This window comes from Antechinus flavipes, chromosome 4, assembly GCF_016432865.1.
Source record: "Antechinus flavipes isolate AdamAnt ecotype Samford, QLD, Australia chromosome 4, AdamAnt_v2, whole genome shotgun sequence".
NCBI classification, from domain to species: Eukaryota; Metazoa; Chordata; class Mammalia; order Dasyuromorphia; family Dasyuridae; genus Antechinus; species Antechinus flavipes.
The window spans coordinates 465,225,732-465,243,210 of record NC_067401.1 but is presented as its reverse complement, the minus strand read 5'-3'; the positions used below and the strand labels follow the sequence as shown (position 1 = coordinate 465,243,210).

The 17,479-nt window shown below is 42.4% G+C and overlaps 1 protein-coding gene across 7 annotated transcripts in view; it reads left to right on the top strand.

Moving 5' to 3' along the window:
• Positions 1–17,479, top strand: part of NFIA (nuclear factor I A) — a 435,311-nt gene that overhangs the window by 380,749 nt on the left and 37,083 nt on the right. For 6 of the 7 annotated variants that reach the window (XM_051999550.1, XM_051999555.1, XM_051999553.1 and 3 more), the window contains one exon: positions 3,721–3,812. The exons of the other annotated variant lie outside the window; for it this stretch is intronic. In XM_051999550.1, the coding sequence (XP_051855510.1) occupies positions 3,721–3,812 (92 nt within the window). The remainder of the gene's footprint in view (positions 1–3,720; positions 3,813–17,479) is intronic. 7 annotated transcript variants of the gene reach the window in all.

The window sequence follows — 17,479 nt, the reverse complement described above, 5'->3', positions numbered from 1 at the left end:
GCTGCTTTGCTTTAATTTGAAACTCTAACCTAACTTACACTCCCCTCATATTTTTCCTTAACCCATCTAACATTTCAAGTGTGAAAGAATGAATAATGTCCTAACTCACTAACCAGCTTGAAAGGGCATTTCTTTCAATGTTCCCCAATATTCCTCCCAATTTCCATTTTTTTCTTCATGAATTGTTTAATTGAATTAAGTTCACAGTGAGAATTGTGTCAAATAAGGCAGTCTTAGCCACCCAGGATACTGAATTTAATTCAACAAGCATTCATTAGTCACCTATTGTGGGCCAAATACTATGCTAGGAGCTCTGATTCAGAAATATGCTGCTCCTGAAATTTCTTAAAATCTGACAACCTGAAACAAAAGATTGAAAGTTGCAAACAGGAAGATCTCAACTGAGCAGAATATCCTTTCTCAGTCTGCTTTCCCAGAAAAAAAAAAATTGGGGAAAGGAGAAATCCTTGTTTTTCCCTAAAAAGAATTAGAAGTTTTCCATAGTAGTTTCTAATTGAGGAAGTAAAGGAGAGAAATCTAGTAAATGGAGGAGAAATAGTGGATTTGAATACAGACACCTGTATTTTAATTTTGCCTCAACCATTTACTACCCATGTCATCCTTTCTGAACCTCTGTTTTTCTCTTTTATAAAATAAATTATTTTAGATACCACTAGGGCCTTCTAGCCCTAAATCGAACATCCCATTACCTAATTCACTTCACCTGTAATTTTAGTTTCTTTCTCTAAAAATGAGAGAGTTGTACTCAGTGGTTTCTGAGACCCCTTCCAGCTCCAAATCTAAGCTCCTATTATCTTAAGTTATTCCTCTAACTTGAGCCCTAGTCTCCTTATTTATAAAGTAAGATGATTGGACCATAGCCTTTTAGCTCTAGATTCGGGATTTTAATTGTTTATGGTCCTCTGAAATTACAGTTTTCCCGTAGATGCTAAAATACACCGTATGTTACCTTTAGATGATTTGACATTTCCAGGAAATCGATGATCTCATTTCATCTCCCTCCCCTGGTTCTGATTGTGCCCATGCACATTGGTGCCAATCAGATCCCCTCCACACCCTCTTATCTATGTCCATGTTAATCCATTTCCTTCCATAAACCTTCCATCTACACAATTTGCTACAGACCTTCCTATAGATCTATTGATGTTCAGCAGCATACTAACTGTCCATGATTAAAAATCAAAAAAGAAAAAAAAAAAAAAAAGATACAGATACACACCAAATCCCATTGCCAGAAATGCTACAGCAACAAAACATTCATTATGAAAATATTTCACTGGCATCTACTAAAACTACCCTGTTTCTCTCATTACACGGAAAATTATTACTAGGAGTAATTTACACAATGAATGGTTTTTCCAGCTCTGTCCATACAATGGACTTTTTTTAATATTCTCATGACCAATTGGAAGGCATGACAACCTACTAAGGAAGATTATAAGGGCACTTAAGTTAGTCACGGTTAAAAAAAAAAAAATCTCATCTCAGGACGTAGCTAACAAAGGAAACAAAACCTGGGAACACATTTCTATGAGAGAGAGAAAAATTGAAATGGGGTAAGCCTCCTCTCATTCCCTGTGGGAAATAATCTGGCAAAATGCTTTAAGAAAACAACAGCTTATTACCCTTGTTCTCAAAAATTACTGAATCTGTCACCCTTGTATTTGAAGACATAGCTTACAGTTAATCCAAAGAAAGAATGTTTCTTTTGAATTGTTTTTAGGTGTTTTGGAAATGATTTTGTCAAAGTCGTTACAGCCGAATTCCCATAAAAGGCTAACTCTCTGGTGTTTTCTGTTAAGGGAGCTGGCTTGATTTGAGACAGAGCTTTCATTTTGATCTGGTTAGCAGAAAGTGCCCTTTCTTCCCCCTACACCCCTCCTATATTCCTTAAGTCAGCATTTATGAATTTATGAAACACCTACAGTGTGCCAGGAATTATGTTAAGCATCTTCAAATATCGACCAGCACCAATAGTATCCCTTATGAGTCTTGATTTCAAGGCAAAAGCCATTCCTTACAACCACCCGACCTCCTAAAGTGGGCTTCCTTCCTCATTGTTATTTAAAAGCCAGAGGAGGCAAGTTCACACACCAGATCTGCTACTTTTTCCCTAGGTGACCCTGGGGAAGCTGTTTACCTCCCTGCCCTAAGTTTCCCTATCTATAGTAGGACAGTATTGGACCTAGAGGACTCTGAGGGGCTTTCCAGATCCAGATCTGTCATCCTAGGACATGGTTATTATTATGTAATAACCTCATGAACCAGCTACTCCATTATTTTTCTGACTTCTGGAGCAAGTCATTTCATCTTCCCAGGTCTCGACTTCTTCCTCTGAAAAATGAAGGAGTTGGACATATTGGTATCTTAGGTCCCTGCCCTGCCTGGTACTTGGCTCTTTAGAACATAAGCCCATCATTATTGACCTCCATGGTCACCTCCAGCACTAGCTAGATCTCGAATCCAAATCTAGAATTCTGTTACCTCTAAGTTCATCAATGCTCATATTTCCTCCAAAGGTGAAGGTCAGTCTTCATCCAAAGCTCGCTGTCCATGAGCTTCGATTGATCTGTCGTGGCAGGAGCAAAACCCAAGAAAAACAGGACAAATTAATGGAAGGCTCCAAATTTAATGTTCTGAAACTACCACAAGAGAGTAACAGTCCATACAATAATCATTTAATATCACTTTTAAGTTGTCCCCATGACCAGTTGGAAGCCATGACAACTTACCAAGGAAGACCATAAGGACATTGTCAACCTGTTGAGATCTATGGATCCTTTCTCAGAATAATATTTTTAAAGGAATAAAATAAAATATAAAATTACAAAAGGAAATCAATTATATTTAAATGAAGTTATGAAAATATATATATTAAAAATTTCACGAACCCCACTTCTAAATTGTATTAATGTTTTTGAATGAAAGTAATATAAAACCCTTGAAAATGGCAAAATTGTGAGGTCACTGTGAAGAGCAGGGGAAAGATGAATTCATTTCAATATGGTGCTTGGACAACTGCAGTGTTCCTAGCACTTATGGGATGTACATGCAGATGGCAAGGGTTCTCTTATCCGGAGGCTACTTTTTTATGTGTCATAAAGATATTTAGGCACTGTGTGAGCCCTAAAAAGGTAGCTTGTTTAAAATGCTTTTTTTAGTCTTCCCCCAGAATCCTTGAATTCCTGATTTTTTAAAAAAGGTTTTATCCAGATTATAGCATTACACAAATATTTCTTGACTTTCAGAAATGCACCAGGGTGAAAAGCCAGGTTGTAAAATGAACAGCTTTGCTGTTCTTTCGACTTCATTTCATTCTCCCCTGTGCTCTAAAGGCCAAGGGTGACGGGTCTGCTGCTTTCAAGCACTCGGGTAAAATTCAGATGGCGCTCTTTGCCCGTGCATCCTAATTTCCTAATTCATTCAGTGATGGAAGGTGGGGGGAAGGGGGAGGAAGCCAAGCTGTCCCTAACAAAATGTACTTTTACCTATCGGTCATTTGAAAAATGATCTCCCCTCCCCTTATCCCTTCTTTGTTATTTTCTAGATGGCTCTCACTAGCCCCAAAGCCTCGCTAGCTAAAACATGTGCCCATTTCTTTGTTAATCAGCTGCTTGGGCTCTGAGAATGTGTGTTCTGGTGTTGTTTGTGTGCATTCTGGTGCTGCTTCCTGAACGCATGTGTCCCTTCCCTTCACAGCCTACTCGACACCCAGCACCTCCCCCGCAAACCGATTCGTCAGTGTTGGACCCCGGGATCCAAGCTTTGTAAATATCCCTCAACAGACACAGGTGGGCCGATCTTGTCTTTTCTGTATCTGATCTCTCGACACAGCTGGCTACATTGTTGCATCTCACACAGCCAGTCACATTGTTGCATCTTACACAGCCAGTTACATTGTTGCATCTTATACAGCCAGTTACATTGTTGCATCTTATACAGCCAGCTACATTGTTGCACCTTACAAGCCAGTTACACTGTTGCATCTTATACAGCCGGTTACATTGTTGCATCTTACACTGAGAGCTACATTGTTGTATCTTCCACAGATCTCATCTCCTCCAGTCCTGCTTCCTTAATTCACTATGTGTCCTTAGAACTCATGAGGGAAAAACGTGGCCTGTAACATTTAGTGACCAGAACGGGAGAGCTGCTCTACGAGAGCAATTTTAGGGGATGGTTTCGAAACTTTCTAGGGAGCAGAAAGAGATGGGAACCCCTGTTCAGAATCTCTTGCTTCAAATCTCCCCAAACAGTTGAGCTAGAAAGTCAGCCACACTTGAGCAAAAACATATAACATTCTGCCACTGTTATTTTACTTGCCTCTGGGAACTGGGAAACCAGTGGCTCTTTCTGTATTTTTCATAATGGAATCAGGAACCCAGGCTGACCTTTTTGTTGTTGTTTGCCCCTTTGGGGGGGGGGAGAAAACCTTTTATGAGCCCTGTTGAATTCTTGAGGTTGGTCCAAAAAAATAGTTGTTGGCAGTTTTGTTGGCGACTGATTCAAGCCAGATGTAAGGTGTGCTAAGTAGGAGAAGAGGTGTGGGGCTGGAAGAGTGGGAGTGGGTGCAGCATTTATAATAGGCCACAATATGTGGTCAGGTAGGCAAAAAAAATTATCCAACCCCAGAATAGAGTGAGCTATTGTGTTAGAATCATTCCACAATTACTTTTGAGGATATAGAATAGTTAAAGCAATTCAATTATTTTTGAAATGGTTGTTACCGATTAGGAGACAGTGCTAAGCATTTGGGGTCAAAAAGGTAAACTGAGTCAAAGGATTTGGAAATTTGCAAAAACTGCTCTCTGTGGTGGGGAAGTTTCTGTGTTCATAATGGGAAGCTGAGCATCCATCCTCTAGGGTGCAGTGGGCGTGAGGCACGCCTTTCCCACACGTGCTCGCTACCCAAACACCAGCACTGTGTCGAGATGGTCTGTGCTTCTTGTGCCTTCCCAGCGCATGCCGACGTCAGCTCCAGATGCTTCCTCTATTACTTACTATTAATCTCTGCGTATAAGAAGTGCCGAGGTGCCCAGAAGCAGGATGGATTTGCCTCCCCCCGGCTGGTTGCTCCATGTGTAAAAGGCTCTATTTTATGGCTATGTCAACAGTACAGGTTACAGGACATTGTATTGGAGACCTTCCCTGCATTAAGCAGGGTCACAGAAAGTACACCAGCAGTACAGGCAGCTGGGTGGGAGTAGGGGGAGGGAAAGGTAAGAGGGAAGGGGGAAGAGGAGGAGGAGGAGGACAGAGGATTAACTCTTCCACTCCCAACATCTTCTTTCATTGCTGGGAATGCATTTGACATCCAGCCCCTGGGAGAGAAGCCTCCCTCTTCAGTGCCTCCCAGAAAGCTCGCCAAGTTCAGCGAGGATTTTGAGATGCCCGAGTCTTCCCTCTGATTTGAAAAATGACTTTAAATTCCCCAGCAGCGAGCAGAATAGAGACAACTGGCTCTCGGGAGATGCTGGTAATGTCTTCGGCCCTCGAGTGTCTCTGTTAAGAGTTCAAGAAAACGAAACCCGGAGAGACAACAACTCTCCTGGATTTTTTGGTTTGATTTGTTCAATTTCTCGGAAAGGCTTTTTCTCAGCTAGATCAGTGCACCCGTTACTTCGTTACCCTCTGCCCCTCAAAATTGTAGCTTGCAAGTTATATTGAACTATCGCTTGGGTTTTTTACACTGATAATAATCTACAATGTTGAACTCTGACTCTGATAAGAGGTCAGATCAAGTTTGTAGTTTGAGTGTTATATGTCTATGGCTGGATTTGAACTCAAGTCCTTCTGACTTCAGGGCTGGTGCTCTATCCACTGTGCCCTCTAGCTGCTCCAGTTAGTATTGTTCTGATTGATCTGAGCTTTCTTGGTCTGGGTCTGTTTCCTCACATATAATCAAGGAGCCACATTAGATGAACTTTAAAGTCCCATCTAGCTCTATATAATCCTTTTATCCTGTGATCTACACCCCACTTCATACCTCCACCTGGTACTCAGTTTCCTCATCTGTAAAGTGAGGGAGTAGAATTAAGTGACCTCTGAGATCCTTTCCTGATCTAAATCTATAATCCTTTAATTATTTCTGTGTACATGATAACAACAATAGCATTTGTGTAACACTTTACAAGTAATATAAACTTTACACAGCTCTTTGCAAATACTGCATTTAATCCTCACAACCAACTAGAGTTGGGCTATATAACCTAGGACTGAAGTACTATTATTATCCCCATTTTATGGATGAAGAAACTGAGGCAGACAGAGTGAAGTGACTTGGTTGGCGTCACACAGCTAGTGAGTGTCTGAGGCTAGATTTGAATTCAGCCCTTCTTTTCCCCATCACACACACACTACATCTCTTCAGCTGCCCAACAAAGTTTTCATCTTAAAACCAAGTGCAAGGGATAAAATAAATAAGGCATCGAGGTAGATAGATATATATAGATATAGATATAGATATAGATATATGTATACACATATATATAAATTATAGTCACAGCATTTGAAGTCAACCAGTTAGTGAATGTTTATTATTGAAAGAAATCTCAGTGGCCGGTTAGTACCCCTGTGCCAGAGAGGAATCCCCTCTGCAGTCTTCCCAACAAGTGGTCTTCCCACCTTTTCTTCAAGCCGCCATTGAGGAGGAGCCCGTTCCACTTTGGGATAAATCCAGTTATGGGGACACTTCCTGACATCCAGCCTACACTTTCCTCCTTCCAACTTCCTCCCATTGTTCCTGATTCCATTGGTCAGGGCCAAGCAGAACAGGTTGAATCCTTCTGGCGTGCAGTGGCCCTTCAGATATTTAAAGAGTCACCCTGTTTCCCATCCACCCCTCTCCCCAACCCAACCCATCCTCTCTAAAGTCGGATATCATATAGACCATACGTTCGGCCATCCGGGAGTGAATATATATTCGTTTCTGATATCTGACATCACAGTAGCCATTTCCTTTTCAAAATAATGGTGTTTTCTGTCTTGAAGAAAACTTCCATTGTTGTATTATCCACCACTGGTGCTCGCGGATATCTCTTTATATTGGCCATAAAAATTCATCATAAAGCAAAATTATTTCAGCATCTCTGACATTGGAGGTAAATTGATAAACTGCCTTGTTTTAGAAAATGCTCCTTAGGGATTTTCAGTTAGGAGGAGCTTCCTTAGCTAACTTAAATGGCCTGGAAGAGTCTCTTCCAGTTCTTGAACTGTGATCCCGTGAGCCCTCTTGCACTCCTAACGAACGTTCTAAGGAATGATGTCCGTAACAGACGAGAATGGGAGCCTGCCCCAAACACACCAGAAAGGCAGTGATTTTTTTTTCATAATTTACTTTATGAAAGGTGAGCAATGAGCAGAGTTATTGATTTAGAGAAGAATGTTAATATTTCCTCACCAGGGTAATAATAGCAATCCCAGTTAATTCTTTCAAGGTAGACCCAAACAGAGACCCGACCTAAGAGCCGGCTTTCAGAGTAGAAAGTTTCCCCTGCAGAACCAAAGAAGACAAAGTCTGTGAGATGACAAATGAGGCAGAACGCCCCTCCTGGCCACCCACTCCCCAACCCCTGCTCCCCGGCCCCAGCATCCCGGTGTCTGAAATGCGATTTAAAACCGAATTACCATTTGGGTGATTACAAGTCATTTGGCTTGGCAAGGATCTGATTTGTTGACAAAGAAGGCACAGCTGCTGTAACCTTTGCTTACTAAATGATTTCACTGCCTGACTTGCAAGCAATATGATTTACTTCCTTCCACCTTGGGAAACTTACAAAAGTGCACGTGGCAAACACAGCCCATCTTCCCGGAGCCAAGGGGATAGTGAGAGGTTTAGAGAACCCGATCAGATGTTCCTCCATTATTCATAGCAAAGTCTGAATGGCCACTTTGGGGGGTGTTCTGTCGGGGCTCCAAGATGATTAGATGACTCCTAAACTTCCTTCCCACCCTGAAATTCAGTGGTGGTCTTTAAGCAAAAACTGGGTGGCCCCTTGTCGGGGATGGCCGGCAGAGATTGGGTGAGGTTGGATTCGGTGGCTGCTGAGGTCCCTTCCAATTTTGAGTTAGGGAAAGGAGGAAATTGGGGGATGGAAAGCAAAGAAGTCAGCTCTTCCAGAGATTCACCTGGACTTCAAAATACTAGAGCCAATCAAACAGTAAACACTTAGCATCTGCCTCCCATGAACAAATGCTGTGATCAATCCTGGAGCTGAAAAGCTTCCACAAGACAAGTCCCTGCTCTCCTGGGACTTCACTTCTATACATGGGGCAAGACATGGATACATGTGACTAGGAAGCAGCAAGATGCTGTGGAAAGCTGAAATCCAAGAAGCTTAAATCCAAATTAAACCTCTTCTGACTTGGGTGATTGATACTGACTGACTACCCCCCACTGGATTTCAGTTTCCTTAATTGTAAAATGACTCTATTAGTCTAGAGATGACTTGAAATTCCCTTACATCTCTTAAGTTTGGGGTCTTATTATCCTATGTTATAGCTTGAGTCAATCAGCAAGAGTTTATTAAACACACACACACACACACACACACACAGCCTTTTGCAAGGCTTTGGGGGTATAAAGATCAAAATGAATCAAAATGAAATCCTGCCCTCAGGAAGCTTACAGGTTGGCCAGGTGCTGACAACATATACTTGTAGAAATAGATACCAAACAGATGCCCAGGAGGTGGGGGAAACTGAAGGCTCCAAGAACACACAGTATCGTTACAGAGGAAAATCTCTGCCCTGTGTTATGGAGCTCCATCATGGATCTTACCACAGATAGCTGAGAGGGCAAATCAAAATCCTTTTTCACATCCCTGATGAAGTTTAAGATTTTGTACTGTCTGAATGTCTTTTCCTGCTCCTTTTAAAAAAAATGTTTTGTTGGAAACTCCATCAAATGGTGTTACCCACAAGTAGCCATGCTTAGTAACTAGTGATCGTTAATATTAAGTCATTTTTATGCATATTCCTCCTTCCCTTTTTCATTTGTGCCTGTCAAAACTATAGCTTAGGGAATGGGATAATCCAATCCATTACATCAGAGAAATGGGATCAGAGAATTAAAAGCAAGTGCAGGTGGATGGTCTCAGTTGCCCCTCCCCTGCCTCCCTTCTGGAAATCTCCTCCCACTCTATCTTCCTCGTTTGACCTTGCATTTCAATTAGCTGAAATGATCCTCCAGGCACTTCGCCTTTGACCTGAGCCTCCTGGAAGGAGGAGTTCAGGGCTCTGAAAGTCCCTGAGGAATAAGCATAGAAATTCATTGCAGCATCTGGGAAGACCCAGAAGCCAGGCCCAGCCTCCTTGGAGAGAGAGAAGCAGCTCCTTCTGTCACTCCAGCACCACCAGAATGGCACTTTGGTGGAGAGCAAGACAAGAGAAATTTAGCTCCAACCCCCCCCCTTTTTTTTGAGAATATGCAAATTTCTTTGCTACTGTATTTCTTTGGCTGGTTGGCCAATAAGTTGGATCCCTGTTTTCTCTGTTAAGAATCTACTGCAAAACCAGATCATTGTATATAGTATCAGCAAAATTATAATGATGATCAACCATGAAAGACGGATCAGTTATAATGATCCAAGACAGATTCCATGATGAAAAATGCTCAGATTAACTCAGATTAAAGCATCATTTTTTCACTTATTAAAAAAAAAAATTCTACTGCAAGTGCAGTTTTAGTGTTGGTGAAGATTTAGATGGTTTAGAGTGCTACCTTTACTTTACTGCCCTGAAAATTCAGGCCATCCATTGTATCTCAGATTCTGAGAGTCTTATGAATTTAGCCTCTGGTTTTAGCTGGAAGGCAGGGCAATAGAAAGAGGCTTTTTTGGGAGTCAGAGAAACTAGACTCAGATTTTGGCTGCCCCACTTATTACTGGGTGATCTTGGGCAAATCCCCCAGCTGAGTTGCCTTATTTATAAAATGAGAAAAGTGGAATATACCTTCTTGGAAATACCCCATTTCTGAGGGTCAGTATTGAAAAATTATCCATGTGTATGTTTTGTAAATAAAAAGCTTTAATAAAATAAAAAAATACATGAGGGAAAAAAAAGAAATAGCCCATTTCTGGGTCCAGTTATCATCTGTGATCACTGCCACTTTCATAAGGCTATCTAAGGATGCTTTAGCATTTTGAAGGAGAGAGTGGGATCTTTTGTACCAGAACTGGACATGGTCCACATGGCAAAGCCACCTGGACCTAAGCTGTAGCGATGGCCGTCCAGCCACCTTAATAAATAAATATCCTAGAAAAGAAGAAAGACAAAGATCAAACCGTTGGGTTCATCTTTCCCCCAACACCCCCTGCAGGCAGTCAAGAGTAGAAAATAAAACAGTGCACTTGTAGGCGAGATGATCTGAGTTCAAATTCTATTTGACATAGTTGTGGCCATAGGCAAATCATTTTTCTGATCCTCACTTTTTTTGTATTTAAATAGCAATAAATTTATTTATTTTAATTTATAAATTTAAATAGCAATAGCTAGAGCACAGATTTCACGGGATTATTGTGAGAGGAAAATAAAATAATCTTCATAGTGACCTTTGTAAACTTTAAAGCTATAAATAAATGGGAGCTAGGGTTATTAATGTGACTGTGCCAGGTCTTTTTCTAGCTCAGGTGAGTCCTGATCTTGGAAGGGAGTTCCTAAGCAGACCTGACTCCCAGTGTCCTTTGAGGGAAGAGACAAAATGGTTACCTTTGCCTTCCTGATTACATGGGAGAGAGTAGGTTTGCAGGATGGGCATTTGACAGATGAGAATACTGAGGCTCTGAGATCTGGAGCTGAAAAGGACCTTAGCTATCATCCACCACCATCTCCCTTTTCTAGATGAGGTAATTGACATCTGAAGAGGTTAAGGGATTTAAAATCAAATGTAAAGGCTGTCAAATTCTGAATTTTAATAGTAAATTTGCAAGCCCTGAGGAATGATCTGTCCCATAACCTACAGCCTGAGAATGAATCTTTGGGCTTATTCCTCCCCTCCCCATCCTCTGCTCCATGTTGTGGATGACAGACAACTAGTGACTCCCAGGAAGATCATTTACTCCTTTCATTCCAGGTCTTCCACATTCTTTCCAATCAAGGCAGAAATGGATTTGACCACTCACACTGACTAGCTACTTGCTAGAGCTTTTGCAGGCTCTCAGATACACCCCCTCCAAAATAGTTTTTTCTCAATAAAGACAATCTTTTGTTTATTTCCAAATGGAACTTGCCAGCATGGTTTAGATTTCCCCGGCCAGGAGCGTTAGGGACAAAGATATAGCTCCTTAGGGGAGAGTAGGGGAGCTCTCCCTCATCCTTTTCTGTCATAGCAGCTGATGGATGACCCAAAAACTTCCCTTCAGCTCCACCCTCTGGTCTTCTTGGCCCTCAAAGCCGGATTCCATCTTGTTTACGGCAAGGTCCCACCAGCTGCACATGATACAAATGGACTGAGTAATGCTTGCAAGCAGAAAAAGTTGCAAAGAATCCCAGACTCTCAGAACTGGAGGGGACCTTCGGGACCATCTCATTCAGCTTGTACCTGATCAAGTAACCCTTCCACCGCAACAGATGGTCCTCCAGCCCCAACTTGAACCTCCAGGAAAGAGAAACTCATTAGCTCCTTAAAGGTCCATTATATTGTGGGAAGGCTCTAATTCCTTTTTTAAAAAATTAATTTAATTTTTGTCTACATAACAATAATGTATGTTTTCTCCCTTCCACCTCCTCCCATTGAAAAATAACAGATGTGTATAGTCAAGTAGAACAGACCAATGTGTGCCCCATTCTGCGTCTCCAATCCATCACCAGGGACACAGCTTTCCTTTTTAGAAAGCTTTTATTATTGTCATTTTGGTCCCAAATCTGCCTCTCCACACTTGCTCATTGTGTCTGATTCCGCCATCCGGCCAAACAGACCAAGTAGAATTCAATTTAATTTTATAAATAATCACAAAACAGCTTCTCTGGGCCTCCAGCACAATGCCTGGCCTTTAATAGATGCTTAATTGATTGATTCCAAGGTTTTTGGTATACACACACAAAAAGAGAAAGAAAGAACAGACATTGCTCTCAAGGAGCTTTTATTCTATTGGAAGAAACAAAAATAAAATAAAATAAAAGCTCTTTTGAAGAGGAAAGAAGCACTCACCATTGGGATAATCATGTAAGACTTCCTGTAGGAGGTGATAGGAGCTAAGCCTTGAAGGAAGCTAAGGATTCTAAGAAAGGAAGGAAAAGAAGGAATTTAGGCCTCTGCCAAGCCATATAGACAGGAGAAGGAAGAGCAAGTTAGGGGCAAACAGATAAGTCAGTTTGACTGGCTCTCAGAAGATAGGAAGAGGGGAGGACTCATGAACTGGAGCTAGGTTATACAGAGCTAGAAGGAATAGACTAAAAAGCATATTTCAGGGAGTCCCTGAAAAATATCAAGCAGAGTCTCAGATCAGTTCTTTGGAATAGGAATTTGAGAATAAAAAATTAAAAATAAAATAAGAAATATTTATTTGACCTTCAAATACTTAACAATGGATACTGTATCCCTCTCAGATCATTTCTTCTCCAGGCTAAATAAACCTCCCCAGTTCTTTGCATCAATTTTTGTTCGGTCCAGTGTCCAATCTTTTGACCATCTTGGACCACAGGAGGTTTCCTGCGGACGTATAGTAGTTTGCCCTGCCTGTGTGCACTTCAACCAGGTGACTTGTTAGGCTTGCGAGTGAAGCAGCTAAATCTATTAAAACCATAAGCATGACTCCTTTAGTACAGTGGAGAAGAGCAGAAAAGAGATAACATGATATTAGACTGGATAGTGTCCAAAATGAGGAAAATCCTACTTCAGACTTTGTCATGAGCAAATCCGGACCAAATAGTATATTCAGTTCTGGGCTGGACATTGTAGGAAGGACTCTAACAAGATAGGGACCCTTCGCCTTTGTTGTGCCATGGAGTTCAGGGGCAATTTGGGATAGCGTTTATCCCAGGAATTAAAGCAAATGCTAACTTTCAGCAAGATGCTAATAAAAATAAAAAAACTTTTGACATTAAAGTTCATAGAAATCTTTGAAGTCTTCAGCCCCTAAGTTAGAAGGGAATCTAAGGGAAGGGAAGCAAGATGGTAGGTAAAAAGCTCGTGCCCTATAAGAATCAGTTGGAGGAAACAGAGATGTTCCATCTGTTTGGGACTGAGAAGGGTGGAGAGAAAATGCAGCAACAGTCTTCTAATTTAGGAGAAAGGGTTTTATACTCTTTATACTCTTTATGCTTTGGCTCTAAAAGCCAGAAATAGGGACAAGAGGGAGAGGCGGATTTAGACTTAAAGTAAGGAAAAACATCCTGACAATCTGGGAAAGGAGGTAGAGAAGGGGGAGCATCCAGACCTGCGATTTTACCAAAATGATGAACATCCAGTGTGGGCATTCCTTGTATCAGTGTACCTCGCTTGTAACTTGCATCTCTGGGAAGAGTCCTGGGGACACTGGGAGAGAGAACGCACACCCTTTGCGGACCTCAGTGAGCAGTCCCCTCCTAGCCTAGGATTCCGAGATCTTGGGTGATTAGAAGGAGCAAATCTCTGGGCATTTTTCTAATAAACAGAAGCCGTGGAAGACAGCCTCGGAGGTCGGGTCGGGTTGTTTTTGTTGTCTGACAGCAGAGAAAGCCTGTGAAACAGTACTCTCGGGCCCCTGCTGACTTCATCACCCAGCCGGCAATGTCTCCCATGCTCTTGGAACCAGATGTTTCCTCTGAAAAAAGAGCAGAGTCTCCATTTGCCTCGCTCAGATAAACAGAGCTTCCGAGGGCAGGCACGGAGACAGACTGCAGGGTGTCCGGGGCTAACGCCGATGCTGGACGTGTGCACGGAGGAAGGGCTTCACCTGAGGGAAAGCCCTGCTGGTGAAAATGGTCAGATGGGGGTGGGTTATGATTCCTTCCACAAAATCACTGGATCACCCAAAAATGGTTTTACAATCAATCCCAAGGCATCGAGTCAAGGCTCGTTCTTTACCAGACTTATCTAACGCCCTCAAAGAATGAGCTGAAAATGAGCAGGAGAGACTTCTGCGTCCCTGGCCAGTGGCCATCCAGCCATTCTCCTTGCAGTGACTTCAGGTGTGAAAGTTTGAATAACTTTCTCAGGCTCACATGGTAGCAAGTGGAAAGCTGAGATCTGAACTAGCGTCATAGTGCTAGGGACAGAGACTTTGTCAAAGAATCCCCTCATTTTGCAGATGGGGAAACTGAGGCCCTAGGGAGGTCACACAGGGAACGATGGAGTCACGCTTCCTCCCAAGGGAGACTCAGCATCTTCTTAGACAACTCGTTATACTCAGGTCAGTTTGTTGGGGACTTTTTCCTTTTATTGAGCTATAATCAGGATGACTTGGAAGTCACAGGACCTCGGTTCAAATTCATTTTCCTGGCATGCAGGCTCACCCTAATCCTGGCACTGCTTTGTAGTCTCCGAATGACCTAGGGAAGCCACTTTTTTCCCTGCCTCAGTATCCTCATCTGTAAATGAGGGAGTCAAACAAGGTACCTTCTGAGGTCACCTAGAAGTCTGATAAGAAACAATACTATACAAACCACAATGGGTCGCTTCCTTAGTTGAATCAATTCCAAATGTCCTCATTGCACATCCTTATTGAATATACATCTCTTGCTAGGGTCTAGCTAATTTCTTTTTGTTATTAAAAAAGCAATGAGATGATGTACATAAATGAGACAAAATACATAAAAATCTTTAAATAATATATAAATATTAAATAAATTATAATAATTCATAATAATAAATTACTATATATAATATAATTAATTTAAATAAATAAATATAATACAATTTATAAGTAAATATATAAATGGATGATTATTTAAAATATAAACAAATAAATAAATAAAAGCAAACCTTAAAACAAGGTATAAATATCAGCTATTCCTCTAATTATACTGGTGTTTGGAGTCACTTATCACTATGAAATTTATTTTTGCATTTGGCCCATTGTTCTAGCCCAAGTTCGTGTCCTGGACCCCCCCCCGACCCCTGGTGAAGCTTTTGAATCCCTTCTCAGAACGATATTTTAAAACACATGAAATTAAATACACAGGATTACAAAGGAACATGATTACACTAAAAAAAAAAACCAGTCTTCTAGATATTTGTAAAACAAGTTCACAGGTCCCTGGAAACTTGAAAAACCCTAATTTAAGTAAGTCAGGCCCCTTGCGATGGCCTATTAAGATCTCCGTAGAGCCTGATTGTGGTAAGCGGCATATGGGATCCATCCACGGGGAATGGTTTTGTTTCACTACCCAAGATTCCTTTGAGTCGTAGATTCTCCAGGATCACCTAAAATAGGTTTCAGTCACCCAACCTGAGTCACACTAATCATAGAGTCGGCCTCCTGTCCTAACCATCCATGTACAAGTCTCTGATCTGAGTGAAAGTGTCTCGTTATCTCCAGGCCGCAAAAGAGTGATTTGCAAATGTCAGAGGGAGCGGGTACCTCCACGTCCACCTCAGACTTTAACAGAAATCCCCACTCTACAATAGACCTGACAAGCAGTCATTCAGATCTTATTTGCAGGCCCCCAGTGAGAGGGAATCCACTCCGCCACCATTGAGGATGCCCACCGTGCTTTGGGACAGCTGTAATCATTAGGAAGATGTCTCTGCATAAACACAGAATGGGCTCCTAAATGTTTGCTAAATGGATCTTTTTCGAAATATGTCTGTTGTGTTAAGTGACAGATATTATCAACTCATCAATCCACATATTGAGGGTTGCAAAAGCAGCCTGGTATATTGGAGAGAGCGTTGGACTTGAAATCGGGAAAACCTGGGTTCCATCGTATATTTAGATAACATTTCTATTTCATAGAATATATTTACGGGATAGATAAATTGTAGCCGTTGTTATTGTTGGCTCCTATTTTCTTATCCAAGGAAGACCTGTTTGGGATGTTCCCATGAATTCCCATCCACTTAACGTCATTCCCCAGCATTCCGTTCCCTGAAATACCCACATGACAGTTTTCCCTGCAGCAGCAGAATTCTCCATTTCACAGCAGAAATAATTGAGCGCTTTAAGTGGTTCTTCACTTTCAAAAATCTTTGCACGTTAACTGATGAATAACCTGTCGGCAGATCGGCTGTAGCGTCCCTGTGTTGCAACGGAGGATGCCGGCTTAGGGACAGCTCTCCCGGCCTTGACGCCCTCCCAGATGTCTTAGTGGCCGGTGACCAGTCTGGGATGGTCGCCCATTTCCGTTAGCTGTGACTTGTGTGCAGGTAGTGAGGGGCTCCGTAGAGCAGAGAGCACTCATTTTCCTGAGTTCAAATCCAGCCTCAGACACTTACTAGCTGTATGACCCTGACCCGGTCATTTAATTTCTACTGCCAAATGAGAATAATAATAGCACCTGCTTCCTAGCTGTGACTATAAATGACTTAACTGTTCTATAAATATGACTTAAAAGTAGCCAGGAAGGCAAGATGGCATCTGAGGATGACTTCTCTTCCAGAGGATCCACATGATGGAGGAAGGAGATAACTCCCTGTCCTGGGCTTGATCATCACATTATTCTTAAGGGGAAAACAGAAAAGAGGTCTCCTGCAAGATGGGACATGAGCTGAGACTGGAGGGAAGCCAGGGGGTTATGAAAGTGGGAGATCAAGCCCGAGCGTGGAAGCCCCGGGGTCCCCACCCGGGCCATAGAAGGCGTCGTGGAGTTGCACAGATTTCTCTGGGCAGCATCCCCTCCTGGAACCCGGCACCGCTAGGGGTAGCCGCCCTCATCCCGACGGCGTTCCATCATTCACAGTTAGGTTTATAACCGTCCTCCCTCCCGCTCCGGCTTCGTCCCCCCAGATTCCCCTAAGTTGTGCCATTAATTCTCTCATTAAGCAGGCGGCTGATATTTATTTATTAAGAGCTTACTTAACATACTCTCCGCGAGGGCGTCCGAGCTCTGCCAGCCACGGTAGTTTCTGGTTATTGGGGGAACGGAGAAAGAAATGTGGGGAGAGAGTCTCTGGGTAGCTTATAATTTAGTATTAAAAAAGCTATTAAACTTTCTCCCGGATGTGGGAAGCGGGGGGAGCGCGGGGGCAAAACCCAGTTATGAACCTGGGAGCGCGGTTTCTGAATGTTTACTTTGTCAGACACACAGCTGACATAATCAGCTCTAATGGGGTGGTGATCCTCATTGAATTGTAGATTGCCGGAGTGACTGAAATACTGCAGGGACTTAAGTGAGCCCCACGTACATACATTGTGACAGAGCCTGCATCTGTTTTACCCGAGTGGAAAGTTCTCTCGGCCCTCCCTTGGGCTCCCACACCGGGGAACCTCCCTGCCAGGCTGTGCTCGGGGGCACACAGGGCCTCGGTTTCCCCGTTCTGACTCTGTGAGTTCCCTTCTCTCCCGACACACCTGCACACACACGTACGCTCGCCCATGGA